The 23,041-nt window shown below is 32.7% G+C and overlaps 1 protein-coding gene across 11 annotated transcripts in view; it reads left to right on the top strand.

The window, feature by feature from the left end:
• CEP192 (centrosomal protein 192) overlaps nucleotides 1-23,041 on the top strand; it is a 163,694-nt gene that overhangs the window by 43,870 nt on the left and 96,783 nt on the right. For all 11 annotated transcript variants that reach the window (XR_008917660.1, XM_016431692.2, XM_056823614.1 and 8 more), the window contains 9 exons: nucleotides 1,208-1,362; nucleotides 3,599-3,737; nucleotides 4,735-4,886; nucleotides 7,526-7,796; nucleotides 9,346-9,486; nucleotides 16,500-16,564; nucleotides 17,528-17,737; nucleotides 20,080-20,200; nucleotides 22,837-22,958. Coding sequence is in view for 10 of the 11 variants with exons in the window: in XM_016431692.2 (XP_016287178.2) it covers nucleotides 1,208-1,362; nucleotides 3,599-3,737; nucleotides 4,735-4,886; nucleotides 7,526-7,796; nucleotides 9,346-9,486; nucleotides 16,500-16,564; nucleotides 17,528-17,737; nucleotides 20,080-20,200; nucleotides 22,837-22,958 (1,376 nt within the window). In the remaining variant the exon portion in view is untranslated. The remainder of the gene's footprint in view (nucleotides 1-1,207; nucleotides 1,363-3,598; nucleotides 3,738-4,734; nucleotides 4,887-7,525; nucleotides 7,797-9,345; nucleotides 9,487-16,499; nucleotides 16,565-17,527; nucleotides 17,738-20,079; nucleotides 20,201-22,836; nucleotides 22,959-23,041) is intronic.

The following is a 23,041-nucleotide window of genomic DNA, read 5'->3' as shown; positions in this document are numbered from 1 at the left end:
TGATCTAAGAAGGTTGCATTTATTATTTCTGCTCTTTTGCACTTGTTTCCAATGTTTTTATGCCCTGATACATGGTCAGTCTTCGTGAATGTACCATGTGCTACTGGAAAGGTGTATTCCTTTTTGTCCCTATTTATTTTTCTCCACATATCTACTAACTCTTAATTTTTCTAACATTTCATTCACTTCTCACCTCTTTCTTATTTATTTTTTGGTTTGATTTATCTAGTTTGGATAGAGGAATGTTCAGGACTCCCACTAGTATAGTTTTTCTCTCTATTTATCTTTGTGCTCCACTAGTTTCTTTTTTAGAAATTTGCATGCTCTGCCATTTGGTACATACATGTTGAGTACTGATATTTCCTTATTGTCTATACTGCCTTTTATCAGGATGTAATTACCTTCCCTATCTCTTTTAATTAGATCTATTTTTACTTTGGCTTTGTCATATATCATGATTGCGACCCCTGCCTTCTTTTTATCAGCTGATGCCCAATAGATTTGGCTCCATCCTCTTACTTTGACCCTATGTGTATCTACCTTCCTTATATGTGTTTCTTGTAGACAGCAGGGTTTTGGATTCTAATCCACTCTACTATTCTGTTGTGTTATATTATGGGTGAGTTCATTCCATTCACATTCAGAGTTATGATTGCCAGCTGTGTTTGGTTTAAAAAAATTTTTTTTATAGATTTTATTTGTAGTATTTAAAATACAAATGATTTTCATTTATTTATTTATTTATTTATTTTTATATAGGCTTCTGATAAATTTGTATCTTAACTTTCTGGTTTTATATTTTCTTGGTGTATTATTATGTACTCTGTAAATATTTTAGCCTTACCATTACCAATGTGAAAATGATAATCCTACTATTATTAAGGAAAATCCTCTTATTTTTATGCTTAATTTAAATAAAATCTCAAATTGGATACAAAACTTTATTGTGTTCCTTTCCATAAAATAATTTAATGACTTCAGATTACTATATAACTGATATTGTAAAATACTGAACTATACTCAAATTATTGGTATAACTTCTATTTGGTCATAACAAATATTTCTGACAGTTTTTCTTAAAGTTGAAATTATAAAATATACACTTCTTCTGCCACTGAAATTAATTAAACTATGTATCTTATGAAAATAAACTTGACTCATCTGAGATCTTTTTCTAACACTTGTCCCATTTTTGCATTGTCAAAAGATGAAGATATTGATGATGAAGAGTTTTATGATGATCATTTGGAAGCTTATTTTCAACAATTAGCATTCCCAGAAATGCTAAGTGAAGATCAAGAAAAACAGGAACTTCCAGAATCTAGCCCAGCTTTTAGGATATCAATTGATCATCTCAGTGAGGTACATCTAAATCAGACTTCTTGGCTTAATTGACTTAATATTACAGAAAATGTTTTATATAATAATTTCAATTTCTTTAGGTTCTTTTTTAAAAAAAACCTTCCATCTTAGAATCAATACTGTGCAATGGTTTTAAGGCAGAAGAACAGTAAGGGCTAGGCAGTGGAGGTTAAGTGACTTGCCCAGGGTCTGCATCTGGGAAGTGTCTGAGGCCAGATTTGAATCTAGCATCTCCCATCTCTGGACCTGGCTCTATCCACTGAGCAACCCAGGTGCTCCCCCCACTACACTTTTTTTTTTTAAACTCTTACCTTCCGTCTTGGAGTCAATACTGTGTATTACCTCCAAGGCAGAAGAGTGGTAAGGACTAGGCAATAGGGGTCAAGTGTCTTGCCCAGGGTCACACAGCTAGGAAGTGGCTGAGGCCAGATTTGAACCTAGGACCTCCCGTCTCTAGGCCTGGCTCTCTATCCACTGAGCTACCCGGGTGCTCCCCCCACTACCCTCTTAATAAATGCTTTGAGCACCTCATTTCTCAGTGAAACTGTTTTATGATCTTGGTCTACTCTCAAAGATATAAAAGTATATTTATTTAAAAGTGCAATTTTTCAGGGAACCAGAATTTTCCTGTAATTCACTAGTGTCTTCTTCCTTTTGTATATTGGTATAGCTACCTAATTCCTAGATCATTAGGGTGACAAGCTCCTGTAATTTACTACTTTGAGGGCATATTTATATTTCTGAGAAAGTGGGGCAGTTAAGAAACCTTTAGTTTAAAGTTTCTTAGCTTTTTGGTTTTATTTTCTTTAATCTTGTATCACACATAACACTGTTTTGCATCCCTTGCTCTGAAGTAACATTTCTCCATTTATACTGTCAATTTTAATAATAATCAAATGAACATGATATCTTGGTATTATAGAACATTTAAAAAAATTATAGAATTATTGACAGGTATCCCCAGCCCTTCTCCCCCTTCTTATATCACAGTAGGCATCATCTAGGAGGCAGACGTGTTCATGCAAATTTTATCTTTCATGTTTCCATATTTCATTTCACCCTCTGGAGTGAATTTATTCTTTAGGAATTTAATCTTTAAGATGTTCTTTTGTATTTATTCATATCACTATTCATTATCCAGTGTAGTTCTTTTAAGGTTTCATTAAAATTTTACTTGCTCATCGTTTCTTTTTTTTTTAAACCCTTATCTTCTGTCTTGGAGTCAATACAATACTGTGTATTGACTCCAAGACAGAAGAGTGGTAAGGGCTAGGCAATGGGGGTCAAGTGACTTGCCCAGGGTCACACAGCTAGGAAGGGGCTGAGGCCAGATTTGAACCTAGGACCTCCCATCTCTAGGCCTGGTTCTCAATCCACTGAGCTACCCAGCTGCCCCCTTGCTCATTGTTTCTTATGACTCAGTAGTATTCCATCACAATTTATTTCCCACACTTTGTTTAGCCATTCCCCATTTGATGGACATCCCCATAATTTCCAGTTCTCTATTACCAAAAAGAGAGCTGCTATAAACATTTTAAAACATATAGGTTCTTTTATTTTACTCTGATCTCCTTGGGAAACAGACTCAGTTGCTGGGTCTAATGGTATTACATGGTTTTAGAATTCTAGGTACAATTCCAAATTCTTCTGCAAAGTAGTTGGATTAGTCTACAGCTCCACCAAGAGTATGTTAGTATCTTCATTTTTTCACATCCTCTCTGTCACTTGTCATTTTGTCCTTTTGTTGTTTTAACCAATCTGATGGTTGAGAGATAATATCTCAGCATTGATTGTTTTGGTTTTTATTTCTCTAATTGGTAGTGATTTAGTGTTATTTTTTCACAAATTCACAATATAATTTTGATTTCTTTATCTGAAAATTCATATTTTTTTGCCCATTTATCAGTTGGAAAATTATAGGACATTCTTGTGCTTATGTTTCTGAGAAAAAGGTGCCTCTTCATATGATCAATATGTTAATAATATATATCCTTGACTTTTTTACGTTTGTGTATACAAATAGACAAATCTGTTTAATCTTAAAGATTTGATTTTTGAGATAATTGCAATTTAATGGAAATCTTGACATTTCTTCACACTAGAAAAAAAGTTTATATTGTTTTTAACATGTTTTCTTCCTTTATTTCTTTTGTGGCTCAGGGATTTTCATATTTGATTTTAAAAAAATATTAAGTTACACATTTTTTTAGTTAAGAAATTGGTATTCTTTCAACAGGTCAATGAAAATAATAGACCAAACAGACCTAGATCAGAAGATTGCGCCTCTGTGTATTCTCTTGGAACGCAAATTGTTATGAAATCTATACTTAATTCCAGACAAGATGGAAAGGATCTTATTGCTCCAGTTGTTTCTGGTAGGTATTGAAAATTTTTCCTTGGTTTTAGAATTTAAAAAAAACTTTCTTTTGCTTTTGTTACTTAACTTGTGTGGCTTATTTTTTGGGGAAGAAAAGAGGAATTTCTGAACTTTTCTAAGTCTTAGAAAAAGTGAGCAACCTTTAAATCTTCATAGGTAAGTATAAGTTTTAAAGTAGCCTTTGGGAATAATAATTCCTCTTGTTACTGAGTTATTAAGTATTTTATTAATAAGGCTGTTTAAGTAAGATATATAATAGAGTATTATGGAAGAAGTCGAGGCAGTGAAATTTATGTAAAGTTAACTGCTTACCATTTTTATCAAGTTACTCATAAATAGTAATTCAGTTAGATTAGCTTAGTTATCCACTGTTATTTGTATCTTGACCACAAGTATTTAGTTTTGGAATGTAAGTTTTAAGTTATATTTATATATCAACTCTTGATATGATCTCTCAAGGACCTTGCCTTTCAAACCTTTTTTCCTACAAAGTATATTCCCCCTGTAGTTTTAGTTATTTTATAGATTAAATAACTCTATAATCCCTACTTCCTCTTACACTTAAGCCACGTACATTCCTACTTTTCTTCATCTAACTGCATCCAATGAACAATAAGAAATTAAGATGGTATGGCCACTAGGGTGGTACAGAAAAGAGAGTTCTAGACCTAGGGAGGCAGAAAGAAAAAGAGTTCAAATCTAGTTTCAGACTCCTACTAGCTGTGTAACTATGGATAAATTACTTACTATCTGTCTGCCTTTGTTTCCTTAGCTATAAAATAAGGATAATACTAACACTTACCTTTCAGAGTTGTGAGGATCAAACAAGATGATATTTGTAAAGTGCTTTGTAAGACTTTAAAGTGCTATATAAATGTCAGCCATTATTATTATTATGACATATTATAACATTAGAAACAAAGACTATAAGTAAAATTGACCGTGAAACTTCAGCTTTCAGGCGACGTAATTTTTTTTTCTCTTATACCCTGTAGAAAATGAAAACTGTATTGAAAAAAATAAAGGAAATATGGATAATATGCCATTGTTTTCTTCTGATCCATGGGAAATTGAAAAAAACAGACCAAGAGAAGAAGATAATACTTTAGTATATAATTCTTCAGTGGATAATGTTACATATTGTGAGGTGGGTCAACCTTGGTTTCTTTTTCAGTTAAGGTGATATTTGAGTGAATTGCTTCTAGATCATTCCAATAAAATAAGCTTAAAAATATTTCACTTAAATGTCATACCATCACATTAAACTCCATTTTCAAAATTTAAACATAATTCACCTCTTACCTTTAAAAATACTTTACAAATGCCTTTTATATTTGTAATTCATTTCAACACTCTTCTTTCTTCAATTGAAGCTTTCCTTATTGGCTTAAACACAAGAAAAATTAATAAGCTAAAATATTTGAAATAGCTAGTACATTTATCAGTGAATAAAGTAATTTTCCTTGGCTGTCTTCTTCCTCTGTTGTGATCATAGGCAAGAAATGTTTGAATTTCAACATTTTCCTGAGACTTTTTGGTTTTCCAGTTATTAAAAATTTGACATTTTTTTAGTGGTGTTTTCATTTACATACTAGTTACTGCCTATATTGTCCTTTTCATTCTGTTTATTTAACTGGGCTTCAACTTAAGCAAATCTTCCATTCTCCAAATTCTCTGTGTTCTTCATTTCTTAATGTATTATGTGCTGGCTTTTTTAGCCATTCCCCAATTAATGGGAACCTACTTTGATTCCACAAAAAGTGTTGCTGTTATATTTTATTGCATGTTGAACAGTTTTTGGCTTCCTGGATATATGAACACTAATGGCACTGCTGGATCAAAGGGTATGGATCTTTCCCCTCTCCCAGGTTTTTATTTTATCTTAGTGATAACAACTTACTTTTGGTGCTTATTGACTTTAAATCACGTGTACACATACGTATACACACATGCACTTTGATTCTTTGTTTTTATAATAATACAACCTTATTTTCTACTACTTTATTATTGATCAAAGTGTGTAGATAAATTTTTGTTCTTTTTATTCTGAGTTCAATCCTGTGAGATATATGGCAACTTTAGTAATAGTTCCACTTTATAAATGACAAAATTGGGTTATGGGAAGTTCAGTCTAGTCACTAAGTGGTCTTTATCTCTACAGTATCTTTTTAAATTCTTCTTAATTTCTTTTTTTCTTTTCTTTTTTTTTAAACCCTTACCTTCCATTTTGGAATCAATAAATACCTTCTGTCTCTAGGCCTGACTTTCAATACACTGATCTACCCACCTGTCCCCGCCCTAATTTCTTTTGGCACCATCCTAATGCCTCATGCCTGGATTGGGTTATTCTTGTTTCTAAGCTTGTAGAGTTTTTATTGCCTCTGTATCTATTCTGTTACATTAATCCTAGATTAATTTTCTAAAGATATTCATTGTTATAACTGCTTCCTTGAACAAAAATAGCATCATTGAAATATTTGTGATAAAACACATTATAGAGTCTAAGATTTAACTACTACTCATCTGAGTAGGTTCTTTATGAAATAAATAGTTCTTTAATTTTTAGGTCAAGTTCAATTTTTTATTTTGAGGTCTTTCATGATTTGGGTTCTTTTTATATGGAAACTATGTTCATTTCTGCTTTTCGCCTTTATCTTCCAAAAGAGAAAGCTTAGATCTTATTCCTTGGTTATTAAACTATCTTGCTTTGTCTCATCTGAGAATTTCTATGTCAGTTATTGTTTCTATCCCATAATTAAATACTTAACCAGATTTATTCAATAACTACTAATAACTTGAACCTGGTTTGGAGCAGAAAAGTCTTTTAGTGGCCAAAGAACTCTTGCACTAAAGCTTGTGTACTTAATTTTCTAGAAACATTCTCATTCAGAGGTCTTTTCTTAGTTTACAAATTAATAAAGTTATTAATTAATAAGGGTTTTTTCTCTCCTAGAGTATTTGACACAGTAAACTAGAGCAGAGAGACTTACTAGAAGCAGGTACAGTATTAAAGCAAGGAATGACAGTTGCTTAAGGACAGAAGAAAGAAACCGAAAAGCATATGTAATGTTGACTTAACATTTAATAAGCGAGTCTCTGATCATGTTGATACTATGGCTTTTTATGTTATTCAGAATGCCAATTACCTAGAAAATTTCAATTTTCATGCTGTATTGATAAAAATACTTTAAAATTGAAAAAATCTATAGAAGGCCTCTTGCTTTGGGAGTATATATATTCTGAAGGGTTTATGGGAAAGGTGATTAAGATTTTCATAAGATATAACTGATAAGGGAAAAGGTCACAATGTATTTTGATAGAAGGTGTAAAGGTTAAATTAGGAGATTTGACAAAATAAGAGAGAAGCTTTTAATAATTTAATTTTCAATGAGAATATAATAGAGTTGTAAATTAATACTATCTCTTTAAGCCAGAGAAAAGAAATCTTTTCACAGCTTTTAACAATTAAGAATTTAGTTTAGTTAAAATAGAGATAGTAAAGGAAATAGTAAAAAGAATATAGTAAAGGAGAGAAATATAGGAAAGAGGCAGAGAAATAACATTTTCTAATGTCTATACTAGTCATCCTATAACTACTTATAATTACTGCCTAAAACTGCCTATAACTACCGCTAATAACAACTACCCCACAAAGTTCCAACCCAATCCAGCCCAATCAAAACCAACCCAATCAGTGTTTAATCCAACCCTATTTAGGTCTGTCAACCCAGAAATGAAGACAATTGATGAGGGTGTAACATAAAACTTGATCCACTTTATTTTCAGGACACGAATATTGATCAAGGTAATTTTGATCTTTACCCCTTAAAATTGGGGGAACAGTCCACTCATCAGAATAGTACTTTATCATCAGATTCTGAAGCTCTCTTGCCCTTAACTGATGAATCCTTAGAAGATTTCATAACTCCTAAAATAGCTGTGCAAAAAAATGTGGATGCAAATTCTTTGGAGCCTCATGATAATGATCCTTTCTGGTCATCTACTATTGAAAGAAGAATTTGTCAGAATTGGACCTCTACTGAAAATAATGAAAAAGGTAAGATTTTTGTTTTAGGACGTATCAGATATTTTCATTGATAGGCATTTTAGTTCAAAGCATACAAATAGTTTCCCCCTTCTTCTATTTTATATAAGAGTTCCCTCTTATATAAGCTAAGGAGAATGTTCCTTGAGACTTAATAATTGGACTTTTATGTTCTACCCTATGATACCAGAATAACAAGTGATTTGGATTATTTTAAGACTATTATACTTTGCTAGATGCTTAGGACACAAAGACATTAATGAAACCATTGCTGATCTCAATTGGCTTACAATCTAATTGAAGGCAATAGCATATATATGTATAATTATAAGATATATACAAACAATCTGATGGGTTATTTTATTCTTTTAAAAGCCTTACCTTCTTAGAATCAATACTAGGTATTGATTCTAAGGCAGAAGAACAGTAAAGGCTAGGTATTGTGACTTGCCCAGGGTCACACAGACAGATTTGAACCTAGGACCTGTAGACCTGGATCTCAATATACTGAGCCACATAGCTTGCCCCCTGATTGGTTATTTTATAAAAGAGCCGATGTAACGCCAAAGTTCTGCTTTTCTTCCTCTCTCAACTATAGATTAAATGTCTACTATGTATGAAGTATTGGAGTTATGAAAAAATAAGAACTGACAATTTGTACCCTCAACTAATTGTGTGGGCATGTTTACTACAAAGCTAAAAATTTTACCTTGTTAGGATAGTGGGCTTTCCCAGGTTTTTTTCTGGAAGTTTTCCTTTTTCCTAGCGGATTGCAAATCTTCCCTTTATCATGCCTAATTTTAGGTACTCCTTAGGTAAGAGAATACTTGTTTCATTTGCCATACAAGAGTTTAAAGTCTATAGAATTTTAGAATTTTATTGTTTTTCAATTGTTTTTCAGTCCTATCTGACTCTTTGTGACCCCATTTGGGTTTTTTTGTGTTTTGCTTTTTGTCTCAAGCATGCTTTCATTTATTTATTTAATTAAGAATTTTTTTTATTTAATTAGATGATTTAGAATATTTTTCCATGGTTACAAGAATCATGTTCTTTCTGTCCCCTACCCCCAATCCCTTTCCTGTATCTGACACACAGTTCCACTGGGTTTAACATGTGTCATTGATCAAGACTTTTGGGCTTTTCTTGGCAAAGATATTAGAGTGATTTGTCATTTACTTCTCCAGCTCATTTTTCAGATGAGGAAACTGAGGTAAACAGGATTTTGATTTGACCACAGTCACATAGCTACTAAGTATCTGGGGCTGGGTTTCAACTCAGGCCTTCTGACTGCAGCTCAGTGCATTATCTACTATGCCATTTAGTTGCCCCCAAGAATTTTATTGCCAAAAGAAAATGTATTTTCTCCTTTTATACTCTGACCAATCAGTCAGAGATCATCTACCATGAAACACAGTATTCTCAGATATATTTCAAATCTCACATTTTTAAGGGGTTTAAAAACTTTTCAATTTGTTCTATTATTAAAGATTATTTAAAGATCTTACCTTTTAATTGCTTTTTCTGTCATAATGTCTTTGGTGTAATTCAAATTATTTTTCAGGTGATCTACCACATAGTGTGGTCTATCAAAATGAAGAAGGTAAATGGGTGACTGATCTTGCTTATTATACTTCTTTTGATGAAAAACAAGATTTAAATCTTTGTAGAGATAATGAAGTAAATGAAGAATTCAGAACTGGATGTAAGTATGCTATTCCCTCTTTCCTTCACACTGCTCCTCCCTAGACTTACTATGCTTTAGGAACTGTGCATATTATCTATATTTTCTTTGAAGGAATTTTATTAATGGACTAAATAATTTGATTTGGTGAAGTAAAAGGTTAGCTTTGGGGCTTTTTAACCCTTGGTAAAAAGTTTTTAAATCTGGTTAAGTACTTTCTCTTTCACTTACTGACAAATCTAGTCCCTTTATATACTCCAATTCTGAGAATTTTAGTACCAGTAGGAAATGTATATTAACTTACATTAAAGATGCTTTTCATATCACCAATGAGTAATTGTTAGAAAATTAAAATTGCATTTTAATGGACAACTTTATACCATTTCAATTCAGGAAACACTTATTACATTTATTAATGCTACATTGTATATGAAACAGATTAAAAAGATGAATGAGATAGCTTCTGCCCTCGAGGACCTTGAGGTTGATAAAAAGATTCTAAAAGTAATACAGACTGTACATTAATCTGATTTCTTCAGATCTATTAAAAACTTTAATATTAATACTTTAAAAAATTTTAAGTGGCATTTTGGAGTTATATAGCTGCTTGTTCTTTTTTCTTTCTTTTTTTTTAAAGCCCTTACCTTCTGTCTTGGAGTCAATACTTTGTATTGACTCCAAGGCAGAAGAGTGGTAAGGGCTAGGCAATTGGGGTCAAGTGACTTGCCCAGGGTCACACAGTAGCTGCTTGTTCTTATTTGGTTCTTTGATTATAGCATTATGGCAAAAGTATAACTTATCAGGGGACCTATAGGATTAAAATGATCTTACTAGAAAGACCATCTCAAGAGTTGGAAAGAACCTTATATGCCATTTATTCCAGCTTCTCTGTGAAGAAGAATCCCTGACAAATGGTTTTCCAGCATTTGCTTGAAGACTTTCAGTAAATGAGAACTCAATTCCTCATGAGTTTTCACATTTGGACAGTTCTGGTTATTAGGCTTTTTTTAAAAAATCAAATTAAATGTCCCCTTTCCCCCTCTACTCATTGTTCCTGGGTTTTGAACCCTTTGGGCCCAATCAGAACAAGTGTTAATTCCACTAAGCTGTGGACAGACTTTAAAATTACCATATTCTTTTCTTTCCTTTGTCCCATCTTCTCTAGGCTAAGCATCTCTAGTTTTGTTAATTTTTCCTCCCATAATATGTTCTTATATGAATCAGGCATGATGGCCACCCTCATCTAAATATGTTCCAACTTGTCAATATCTTTCATAAAATTTAGTGCAGTGTGATATTCTTTTTAATGTACAGATTACAAAAGCCTCTCTTGATATTAAGCCCCTTTTGATGTAGTCTAGGCTCTATTAGCTGTTGCATTACAATTAACTAAAATCCCCCAAAAATTTTTATAGAAACTGTTGTTTATCCCTATCTCCTATGTCTTGAGCTCTTATAGTTGATTTTTTGGTTCCAGACATAGGACTGGAATTGGTTTTTTAATTTCTATTGTCAAATCTTTTTGGATCCTCATTTTGTCATTCCTGTGGTAATTATGCCTCCAGCTATTGCCTTCTGAACATTTCATAAGTATTTATGAATGTCTTTTAGCCTAGTCTTGGATTAAAATCTTAGTATAATGCCTGGCACATCATATGCATCTAATAAATGTTTATTCATTACTTTATTTACCACAATTTGTTTAGCCATTTCTCAGTTGATAGGGATAGACATCTACTTTGTTTCTGTTTCTTTGTTATCCTAAAAAGTGCAGCTGTAAATATTTTTGTTTAGTGGGTAACTTTATTCTTTCAGTGGATATCATTGGAATAAGTTTGGAATCTCTGGGCAGAAAGGTATAGACTTTTTACTCATTTCATTTAAATGATTCCAAATTGTTTTCCAAAATGATTGTGCTGCTTCATATAACTATTAATGCATCAGTGTACCTGTCTTCTTAAAATGAGTGGAGTATTGAGTGCGGACATCTGTTATAATTGCTAGTTTTCAAGGTATGAGGTGAAACCATGTTGTTGTTTTAATTTCCATTTTTTATTAATAATTTGGAAAATTCTTCCATGTGGTTAATATAAAGATGATATTAGAAACTAAGTCTTGTTATATTAGTTTAGAGATAAGAAGTAGAGAAACTGGCTTGAGAAAGAATTGGAGTTTGAAGCAGATCTAAGATAAGAGTGTCGATTTTTTTTTTTTAAAGGCAAAAGGGTTAAGTGACTTTCCCAAGGTCACACAGCTGGGAAGTGTCTGAGGCCAAATTTGAATCTAGGACATCCAGTCTCTAGGCCCGACTCTCAATCCACTGAGCCACCCAGCTGTTCCCCAGAGTGTCAGTTTGAAATGTTGACAGTTTAATGGTTTTTCTGTGACAGTTACACACTCTGGGTGTGGCAGTTACTCTGAGGGACTTGGGAATTACTCTCTGGGATGTAGTGAGTAGTTTCTTTCTTTCTGAGTCCTAACTTGGTTCTTGCTGAGACCTAACCAACTAACCCCTTATTTTTATAATTTGGAGACAGAGTTAAGAATTATAAAGATAATAGTGTTAGTTTAGTTAGAATAGTAAAAATTTAGGTTAGTCAAATCAGGAAGAATCACGGTAGCTTGTGGTCACAGGAGAAGCAGTTCCTTGTAGAACCAGGGAGTTTTATTTGTGTGTAGTTAGAATCCCTTAGAGTTAGAAATCCTTTTTGTCCTTATATTTTCAATAAATACTTCATTTTTTAATAACAAAAGTCTCTTTTTTTAGCATCCTTACGCCTGGCCCTGAAGAGAAGTTCACTTATGAGCCTCACTTTACTGATATAAACTGAAGATACTTTGTAAGCACAGCAAGCAGAGTATCCAAATCAGTTCATAACCCATAATCAATCCATTACCTATTAGTTTTACAGTTTGCCTTTTATTTTTACATTAGTAATAATTTGGAATTCTTCTTTTCTTCATTTAGCACTTATTTGATTTTTGGGAATCACTTTTGTTTATATTAAACACTTCTGTTAATTGTTTATGTTTTTTTTGGACCAAATTTAATGGGGAAATTTGATCATCGATTTTTTTCCCCACTTCTTACATTCATTTTTAAAATTTAAAAGCTTTTCAGTTTCACGTAATTCTAGTTATCTGTTCTATTTTTTGGAGTGCCTACCAGTATTATTTTATGTAGTTCTGGAAGGACAGACAGAAGTGTGTTGAAGAAAATTGAAAGAAATTAAAGATGTAAAGATAGGAAAGAAGAGGTAAAACTGCTTCTTATTTCCTAATGACATGATAGTTTACTTAGAAAATCTTAGGACATCAGCATAATAAGTATACAATTAACCATAATTGCAGGCTATAAAATAAACCCTCAAAAACTGATAGTGTTTGTATGTAATAATAAAAAAACCCAGGTACTATTAGAAAGGGAAATTTCTTTCCAAATAGTTTCAAAAATCATTAAACAATTGATATACATAAAATACTTGTATAGATAAAAGTATAAAATGATCCTTCAGAACAACTTAGGTAGCTAAAAGAAAATTTTATGCTTGCTAGTAGACTATGCTGGTATAATAAAAACAATTGTGCCAAAGTTAATTTACAGTTTTAATGCTTTATAAATTAGATTAAACTTTATAGAACTCAGGAAAATAATTCATTTTGAAAGTAAATGACTTTTGATATTATGAAACTTATATAAAGGGTAGACAGTAAAGGAAGGACTCCCTGTATTTTTCATTATCTCCCATGCTGCTATTATTCTTTCTCTTTATCTTCTGGTTTCCTCTAAATTCCAATTAAAATCCCACCTTGTATAGAAGACTGTCTCCATTTCTATCCCCCCTTAATGTTAGTGCTTTTTCTTTTTGCATCATCTTCAATTTATCCTTTATATATCTTGTTTTACATAATTGTTTATTTGTAGATTCTCCCATTATATTGTGAACTCCTTGAGAGTAGTAAGGACTTATGATTTTTTTTTTTTGGTGGGTAGTGGTTCTTTATGTCACCAGAGCTTTAGAGTAATGCTTGACAAATTATAGGCTCTTAATGTTTGTGGCTTTACTTTAACAATATCATCATTCCCTTAAATAACTGATATGTTAGTTATAGTAACCATAATATTTCATTTTAGAAGCAGAACATGGAATTTATACATAGTTATATGTAACTCTAGGAATATGGAGATGAATAAGACAAGCTTCTATCCTTCCTATCTTTACAATTCTGTAGGGAAGATAAGACCTATACAACTTTAAGGCTTCATGTGCTGAATGTTTTAAGAGGGAATACTACAAGAGTTTTGTATATGAAAAGATATATTTTGGATGTTGGAGGCATTTTTGTGGAATTGACACTTACTGATCTAAATCTTATAGGAATGAGTGATTTCATCAGGTAAAGACAATAAAGGGAAAGTGTTCATAGAAGCTGTAGAGTAGGAACGACAAAACCACAGGGATAGATTGAGAGCATGGTTATAAGATGAATTTGTTGGCAGATTTTATGGTAAGTGAAGGGATGAATGTGTGGAAGGCTAGATGTTATTTGGGGGGGCACTAGATAGATAACATGTATTTTTAAAAATTAAACATTTTACAAAGCTTGAATGTTTTTGAGGAGATAGTAATATAATCATAGTTGGATTATTAGGAACATAAGGAGCATTACTTTGATGGCACTATGTATAGGTTAGTTTATAGTTTAGGGCAGTCATGGTGAATGTTTTAGAGACAGAATGCCAGGACCCACCCCTACCTTCCAGATCAAGAGCCAGGGCCTGCCCCAATCCCACTCCCCAGAGACTGAGTGCTGTGCCATGTGTACCCCCTTCCTCCCTCCCACTCTGTGCCTCACCCCACCCCCAGATAGGGAAGGGAGAAAGTATTCCCCATTGGACTGCTAGGTAGAGGGACTGTGAAGTGAGGAATGTCTTCAGGCACATGGGGGAAAGGGGGAACAGCTCTGCCCTAGTCTCTTTGGTTTCTTTGTTTAAAAAAAAAAAAAGACTGCAGGTGTGCCCATAGAGAGGGCTTTACATGCCTTTTTTGGCACACATGTCATAGATTTGCCATCATGAATCTAGGGAAACCACAGGTATGGGAGGATTACACAAGAAACCTGTAATAATCCAGACTCAAGGTTGAAACATGCCTTTATGACCATCATCCTGTGCCATATATCGGTAGCAGCTCCAGTAAGGTAGTTGGCAAAGTGATTTTATTTACTTATTATAGATGATGAAATTCCAATTAAGCCATTGAGACTTATTAAGGTCACACAGTTCCATGTAGTGATAGGTTTTGAACCATTGCCTTTTTTTTTTAAATATATTTTATTTGATCATTTCCAAGCATTATTCGTTAAAGACATAGATCATTTTCTTTTCCTCCCCCCCCCCCACCCCCCATAGCCGACGCGTAAGTCCACTGGGCATTAGATGTTTTCTTGATTTGAACCCATTGCTTTGTTGATAGTATTTGCATTAGAGTGTTCATTTAGAGTCTATCCTCTGTCATGTCCCCTCAACCTCTGTATTCAGGCAGTTGCTTTTTTCTCGGTGTTTCCACTCCCATAGTTTATCCTTTGCTTATGAATGGTGTTTTTTTCTCCTGGGTCCCTGCAAGTTGTTCAGGGACATTAAACCACCACTAATGGAGAAGTCCATTACGTTCGATTATACCACAGTGTATTAGTCTCTGTGTACAATGTTCTCCTGGTTCTGCTCCTCTCGCTCTGCATCACTTCCTGGAGGTTGTTCCAGTCTCCATGGAACTTCTCCACTTTATTATTCCTTTTAGCACAATAGTACTCCATCACCAACATATACCACAGTTTGTTCAGCCATTCCCCAATTGATGGGCATCCCCTCATTTTCCAGTTTTGGGCCACCACAAAGAGCGCAGCTATGAATATTTTTGTACAAGTCTTTGTGTCCATTATCTCTTTGGGGTACAGACCCAGCAGTGCTATGGCTGGGTCAAAGGGTAGATATTCTTTTAGCACCCTTTGGGCATAGTTCCAAATTGCCCTCCAGAATGGTTGGATCAGTTCACAGCTCCACCAGCAATGAATTAATGTCCCTATTTTGCCACATCCCCTCCAGCATTCATTACTTTCCTTTGCTGTTATGTTAGCCAATCTGCTAGGTGTGAGGTGATACCTCAGAGTTGTTTTGATTTGCATCTCTCTGATTATAAGAGATGTAGAACACTTCTTCATGTGCTTGTTAATAGTTTTGATTTCTTTATCTGAGAACTGCCTATCCATTTCCCTTGCCCATTTATCAATTGGAGAATGGCTTGATTTTTTGTACAATTGATTTAGTTCTTTATAAATATGAGTAATTAAACCTTTGTCAGAGGTTTCTATGAAGATTTTTTCCCAATTTGTTGTTTCCCTTCTGATTTTAGTTATATTGGTTTTGTTTGTACAAAAGCTTTTTAGTTTGATGTAGTCAAAATTATTTATTTTACATTTTGTGATTCTTTCTATATCTTGCTTGGTTTTAAAGCCTTTCCCCTCCCAAAGGTCTGACATGTATACTATTCTGTGTTTACCCAATTTACTTATGGTTTCCTTCTTTATGTTTAAGTCACTCACCCATTTTGAATTTATCTTGGTGTAGGGTGTGAGGTGTTGATCTATTCCTAGTCTCTCCCACACTGTCTTCCAATTTTCCCAGCAGTTTTTATCGAATAGTGGATTTTTGTCCCAAAAGCTGGGATCTTTGGGTTTATCGTATACTGTCTTGCTGAGGTCGCTTTCCCCCAGTCTATTCCACTGATCTTCCTTGAACCATTGCCTTTTAACTCCAAATTTAGTCTTTGTTCCACTTTAGCTTTTTTAATCCAAATGTTTAACTTCAAAAGCTAATGATTCACAGTTTTAAATGCCATATATATGTATATAATGACATGGGGGGGGGTGGAATTTGAGCTTATTTCCACAGCATTTTTGTTGGCAGGGAATATGATTTTTTAGATAAATTGTAGTTAGCACCATTAACATTGTTTTGCCAAACTGTTTTTAAGCTGAAGCAATGGCTTTGATTATACAAGATGAAAAAGAATTTGAAAGAGAACACAGATTTATGCAGGTTAGTAATTTGTTTCAAAATATAGCACTTACTTTGTACTAAGCATTTACTATGTACCAAGTACATTTATAGTTATCTTTTCTGATGCTCACCACTCTGGGAGGTAAGTGCTTTTATTATTATTCCTATTTTACTGATGAAGGAAACAGAGCCAAACAGGGATCAAGTGACTTGGTAGGGTCATAGACCAACAAGTGTCTACAACTTGAACTCAAATATTCCCAACTCCAGACCTGTTGCTCTAAAATGTTAGTCTATTCTTTTTGGCTTAATAACTTTGATTTGATGCTTTTTATATTTGCAAAATATTTTCTTCACATTCCTCTTAGGTATGTGTCAAAAATATCATAACCTTTTTGTATATGGAGAAAAGTTTAAAAACTTTAAGTGACTTGCTTATAGTCACACAGTGTCAAGAAAGGGAATAAAACCTGGGTTTTTTCTGTTTCCACATCCAGTGGTCTTTTCCATAGTGTTTCTATAGTTCCATCTTGTTTCTACATGTAGGCAACATAATTTCTAATGGTGTCTGGAATTGGATCCTGGTTATTGCCTGCATGTTGTAGATTAGTATCATAATACTGGATACCTTTGAGACACACCCCCTCTTACTTTGATTATTTTAGGGTTTTCCTTGCAGAAAAAACAAGTGACTGAACCACATTGAATTTTGAACATTTCTTTGCAGTTCACTTTAGGTTAACATAAAAGTTATAAGTAGTATTTCTCTAAAAATAGAAAATCTTGATTTTAATGGAGACAATTTTTCTTTTAAATATTTTTTTTATTATTGAATGTGATTATAAAGAACCCAATGATGCTTTCTGTGGGGGGAAAAAATCTACCATAGAATTTAAATACACTCCTATTTAGGTTTCTTCTTGGTTATTTTTTACTTTAAAAGCAAATTACTTTACAAAGATCTTTAAAATTCAAACACTCCTACAATTATTTTTTTCATAGGAAGAGAAAATAGATCTTCAGAACACATCAGGTGCCCTAGGGGATACATCATGGAATGCATCTGTTAATTATAATCTATTAAGGAGATCACTAACCACATCAGATATGACTGGTAATGATGCCAGCTACTTGCGGCTTTCTTTAGGGGAGTTCTTTGGTCAGAGATCTGAAGCGCTTGGCTGCCTTGGCGGGGATTTTAATGTAAAAAGGGTATGTATGAAAATATGCAAAGAAATGGCAAAGTAGGCAGAAATTAATGTTGTTAGCTATCATTTTTATAGCTGTCTCTCTAGGTACTAGACTAGATGATAGGTCATAATTGACCTCCAATCTTTTAAAGATTTATGTTTGTGTTTTACAGCCTTTAAAATTTTATATTAAACCATATTCTCATGTGAGGAAATGAATTCCTACTTATTGAAATCAAAGTCCAAGTTTTGAAAGTAGAAACATTTTTGGATTATTGAAAGAATTCCTTGAAAATTCATGTCTAGGAAATGTCTATTAAAAATTAAAAAGTATTATATCTAAATGTAGCTGTGGAAATATACCATGGGATCTACAGGTTGGTTATAATATATATTTAGCCAAATTGAAGGGATATCAGAATTATCCTATTGGTTCCAAACTTTAAAATGAAAAGTTGTTATGACATAGAAAAAGTTTTATAGTTCTTGCTTTTAAGTTAAATAATTTTATTAAATTTTTATTGTATTTATATAAATATTTCATTGGTGAGGCTTGCCAGATCCTGTGCTTTTATACATAGGTAATAAATATTTGAATTGACTAGTGTTCATTAAAGCAAATGCTTTATGGGTTCCAAAGTAATAAACTGATTTTCATATTAATCCAAGGTAGAAATATGAGATTCTGAAGAATTTCAAAAAATATAATACTTTGGATTGATAAATTAGATGGTGGTTGAATTCATAAATATCTTAGTGACTGTCTCAGAGATAGTCTCTTCAGAGACTGTAAAAATGATAGTGTGAGATTTAGCTCAGACCTTGCAGAGTTGCAGATTGCCTAAAGCATGGTGAATTATTTTTATAAAATGTTTTCTCGGATTGACTTAAATTCACAAAGCTTATCTGCCAATATGCCATAGTTTCTTTCCCACATGAATTTGATTTGAGCCTTGGCTTTATTACTACCATCAGCCCTTGCATCACTTGGTAGGATAAAATCTTTCTCCAAACAAAATCATTTTTACAACTCCAAATGAAATCACTAAGAACTGGATTTATAATCAGATTTTAAAAGTAATATGTAGGACCAGAGGCCTTAATGAAATTGCCTTGGATTAATCAAATTAATTAAATCAATTCAAATTAATGTTGAATTAACAGGTGAAAAAATGCTTTGAATTTAGCAGGCTTTTCCTCCTTGCTCTTGAGTCTTTGAATTTGTAGTTGATGTATTTGATGTGGTTTTTCCTTTCTTTAATGATGAGGATATTTGAAATAAAATGTTTGAAATGTAATTGCTTGGGTGGTAGAACAAAAGAATACTGTTTAGCTCAGCACTCTTTCCCCTTTCCTTTTCTTCCTTAACTACTTGACAGTTAATGTACCTACAGTCAAACAAATTGAGTTATTTATTAAGTGCCTTCTATGTGTTAATGCTATTTTAAACAAATTATATACATACATATATATGTATACATATAACGTAAATAGCTTAGAGTTAGGGCAACAAGCAAAATTAAGCTTTATTATCTGTTAAAGTGAGATTTATTTGAATTTGACTTACATTTAAGTATGAAATACACAAAATTTTAAGTTCATCAGGGTGTAAAACCACTATTATATGAGCAAGGGAAGGGCTTTATAGAAGAGTTGGGTCTTCAAGGATTAGGCATATGTCAGTAAGTAGACATGAGTGAATAGAGGAAGAAGTGCTATCAGGCATTTCTTTAGTGTTCTTTAAAGTAGGAATAGGGATGAGAAGTAGGGTTATTTTATGGCATTCTTTTCAACCTTATGAACAGGGCATTTATGGGCCATCAAATTGTGAGATATATGAGTGTCATTGTTGTATAAAATACTTTCCTTAATAGTAGTTGAATTGGTTTCACATATATTATAGAGAAACAGGATTAAGGAGAAGTACTTTACATGCAAGTAACTGTTCAGGACTGTAATGCAAGTTATATCTAATTGGATTGACATTTCTGTGAAAAATGGTATAATTGAGTTATTAAAGGACTACTTGGAGGGTTGGACTTTGATGGGTTATAAGATTTCTGAACTACTTTTTAAAATTTGTTTCCTTTTTTGTTTTTATGAAGATATTTTATTTTGCCAATTAGATATAATAATTTTCCACTTAGATGTTCCAAAGTTATGTGATCCAAATTGTCTCTCTCCCTTCTTTCTTCCTTCCCAGAGCTGGTGAGCAATCTAATTGGGGTTATACTTGTATTATCATGGAAAACATATTCCTATATTGTTCTGAACTACTTTGTAAAATAAACTGCATTATATTAAAATTTCCTATGATATTAAAATTTGAAAATTAAGAAACTAACATGTCCATTTATTTTGTAGCCATCGTTTGGTTACTTTATTACATCTCCAGAAAAAAGAGAACCTGTAGCTCTATTGAGGGAATCTGATGTATCAGCAGACAATTTAGAGCAAGATCAAGAGCAGCATGTTCTCTTCTCAGGTAATAGATGAAGTTTGGGGATTTAATTAACCAATTTATTTTGTAATCTTAACAGTCTTTTTCATTCAAATCTATATTATTTTAAACATTGGTCAAGGTAGTAATTGAGGAGGCTTTCTTAGAGAAATACTCAGTTTTCCTTCCCATACAACTTATTTAGATGATTTGGATTTTACATCTTGTTGATTAATTGGGCCCAGGAAAGGTTTGATTATAGGCTTCCCAACTCCCAGATCCATATTTTCTTTTACAAATTTGTGGTGGTCATTAGTGACTTCAGTTTCTGTAGTAGCTAGATTATAATTCTGGTAACAGACTGTGGTAAGTCCTTGATCACTGGGTAGTATGGATATGCAGGGGAAGGGGCCATTACAATGAAACAGTCTTGATATTGTTGCTGTAAGTAAAATGAGAAAACTGGTTCAGTGGCCTTCCTTGAGAAAGAAAGGAATTAGCAGAGTTGATATTGTCACATTATCTAAAGGCAAAACTGAATATAATTTCATAGTAAATTTAATTATCTCCTTTTGCAGTGTTCTTATTAAACAATTATAAAGAGACTGTTATGAAGAAATTGAAGCCTTTTTTGCTAATTTCTATGGCAGAGCATGAGGACAGTTAGATGGTACAGTGGATAAAATTCTGGGCTGGGAATTAGGAAGACTCCTTTTCAGGAGTTGAAATCCTACTTCAGACACTTACTTAGCTGTGTGACACTGGGCAAGTCACTTAACCCTTTTTGCCTCAGTTTCCTTATTTTACTATGAGCCCGAGAAGGAATTGGGAAACCACTCCTGTGTCTTTCAAGATACCCCAAATGGGGTCACAAAGACTTGGACACAACTGAAAAATCACTAAACAAACAACAAAAATGGCAGAGGGTAATAATAGAAAAAGTGTTACCAAGAACTCAAAAAAGTTAATATATACCTTAATATATTTATTAATATATAAATAAATGAGATATTTAGTTATTTTAATTTTACATATAAAATAAATTTTAATTATTAATAGCAAATAAGTAATATTAAACAAATACCAATATTGAAATATTAATTTATTTTAAAATGATTAATTATTAATTGAAATAAATAATATATTGATACTTATTTGGTGACTTGAATATAAAGGTGTGGTTAAGAGAAGATACTAAAAATGTTGGAGAGGATGTCTTAGGAGTAAGAAACAAAGTGGAGGTATTTAGATTACACCGACATCTCATATTGTAAATATTTTCATTAGAAAGATTTGGGAAGTGCTTAGATGTGGCTAACACCAAATAACATGAAGAAAATAAGTGAAATTTTAACTTAAGTCTTTCTGCTTAAAATAAGGTGTAGCTTATAGATGTTAATAACAGAAAGATAGTTTCAACAACTAATACCATTTCCTAATTTTATAGGAGACAAAATTCAAACCCTGGGTGAATTAGTGTCTTTTTAAGCTCACAAAGCCTATCTTTCTATCAAAGATTCAGGATCCAATTGGTTCTCTGGCTGTTGTAGGTACATTATACCATAAAGCACCCTGAGGACAGGAGCTCTTATTTTTCATTTAAAAAGTTTTTCATTTTTATCTTTATTTCCAGAGCCTACTACTTAGAAGGTATATAAACCATAAGTGCTTGGTTTGTATCTCTCTTCTTGGGAAGAAGTTATCTTAATTGGGACAGTTTCAAGGCTCTTTTGATTTCATTTATGTAGTAATTTTATTTACTCCAGGTAAATTTCCTTAAGAAACAATGAGTCTATATATCAGTTACTTTGACTATTTCTGGCATCAACAGTTTGGTTAAAAAGATTGAGTTAGAGTTCGCTAAAGTACACAACGCATGTTCTCATTTTTATTCTTCTAATGTGGTTGTTATTCATTTTGAGCTCTGACTTACAAGCTGATGATCAAACATAGACAATCAATTTGGAAAAGATTCCCATATATGTAATCATTCCTTTTCTGTTAAAATATGATTATTTTCTTAAATGTTTGAGCACCAGCTGTGCTAATTGTTGTGTGGAGCATAAAATTATAAAAATAATCCATGTCCTGGGAAAGTTTATGATCTTGTAGTTGAAATAAAACAGAAAGTCAACTGAGAAGGAAGGTAAGGCAAAAACATTTAAGTGCAATCATTTGAAATATTTTCCTGCTTCCTTTTTTGTGAACATTATTCTTATAACCTTATATTTATTTAACATTGTTTCTAGTAATTGGGTATGGATTGATATGGTTAACATTAATAATCATGATAATTATTAATCATCATGTATGATTTGAATATAAATGTTTATAGGAAAGTGCTCTTTAGTTATTATTCTTATTGTATATTTATATAAGATTTAACAGTTGTGGAGCATGGATTACTTTGACTTGAAACTTGTTTGGGGGGGATGGACTAAAATCCATACAGTTGCATGACTGAATCTCAAGAGTCAGGAATTTTCCCCCCAGACAAAACAGAATAGGTCTTAATATCAGATATTGTCTTGTTCTTTGCATCCTCTCATTCCTATTTAGTGAAAGATTAAAGTAACTTTTTTGACAGTAGTAATTTGCTTTTGTCTTGATTGCCATGGATAAATTGTATTAGTTCTGTTGTTTCTACATGACACCATGAATTAAAAATTTTTTTTCTTCAGAAAGTGTAAAAGAAAAATTCAAGGAGCCAGTGTATGATGAATCAACTACATTTAACACTGATGATTTGGAAACCCCTTCAGAAATAGATGAAAATGATATAATTTTTAAAGGAAGAACAGAGGTATCTTGAACTTTCATTTAAAAATCACACATTATTCTAAGTTACTGATTTCTCTTTGATAGAATAAATATTTTATACTCATT

The sequence above is a fragment of the Monodelphis domestica genome, chromosome 3 (assembly GCF_027887165.1).
Source record: "Monodelphis domestica isolate mMonDom1 chromosome 3, mMonDom1.pri, whole genome shotgun sequence".
Classification (NCBI taxonomy): domain Eukaryota; kingdom Metazoa; phylum Chordata; class Mammalia; order Didelphimorphia; family Didelphidae; genus Monodelphis; species Monodelphis domestica.
The sequence above is the reverse complement of the archived record's forward strand: the minus strand, read 5'-3'. Positions and strand labels throughout refer to the sequence as shown.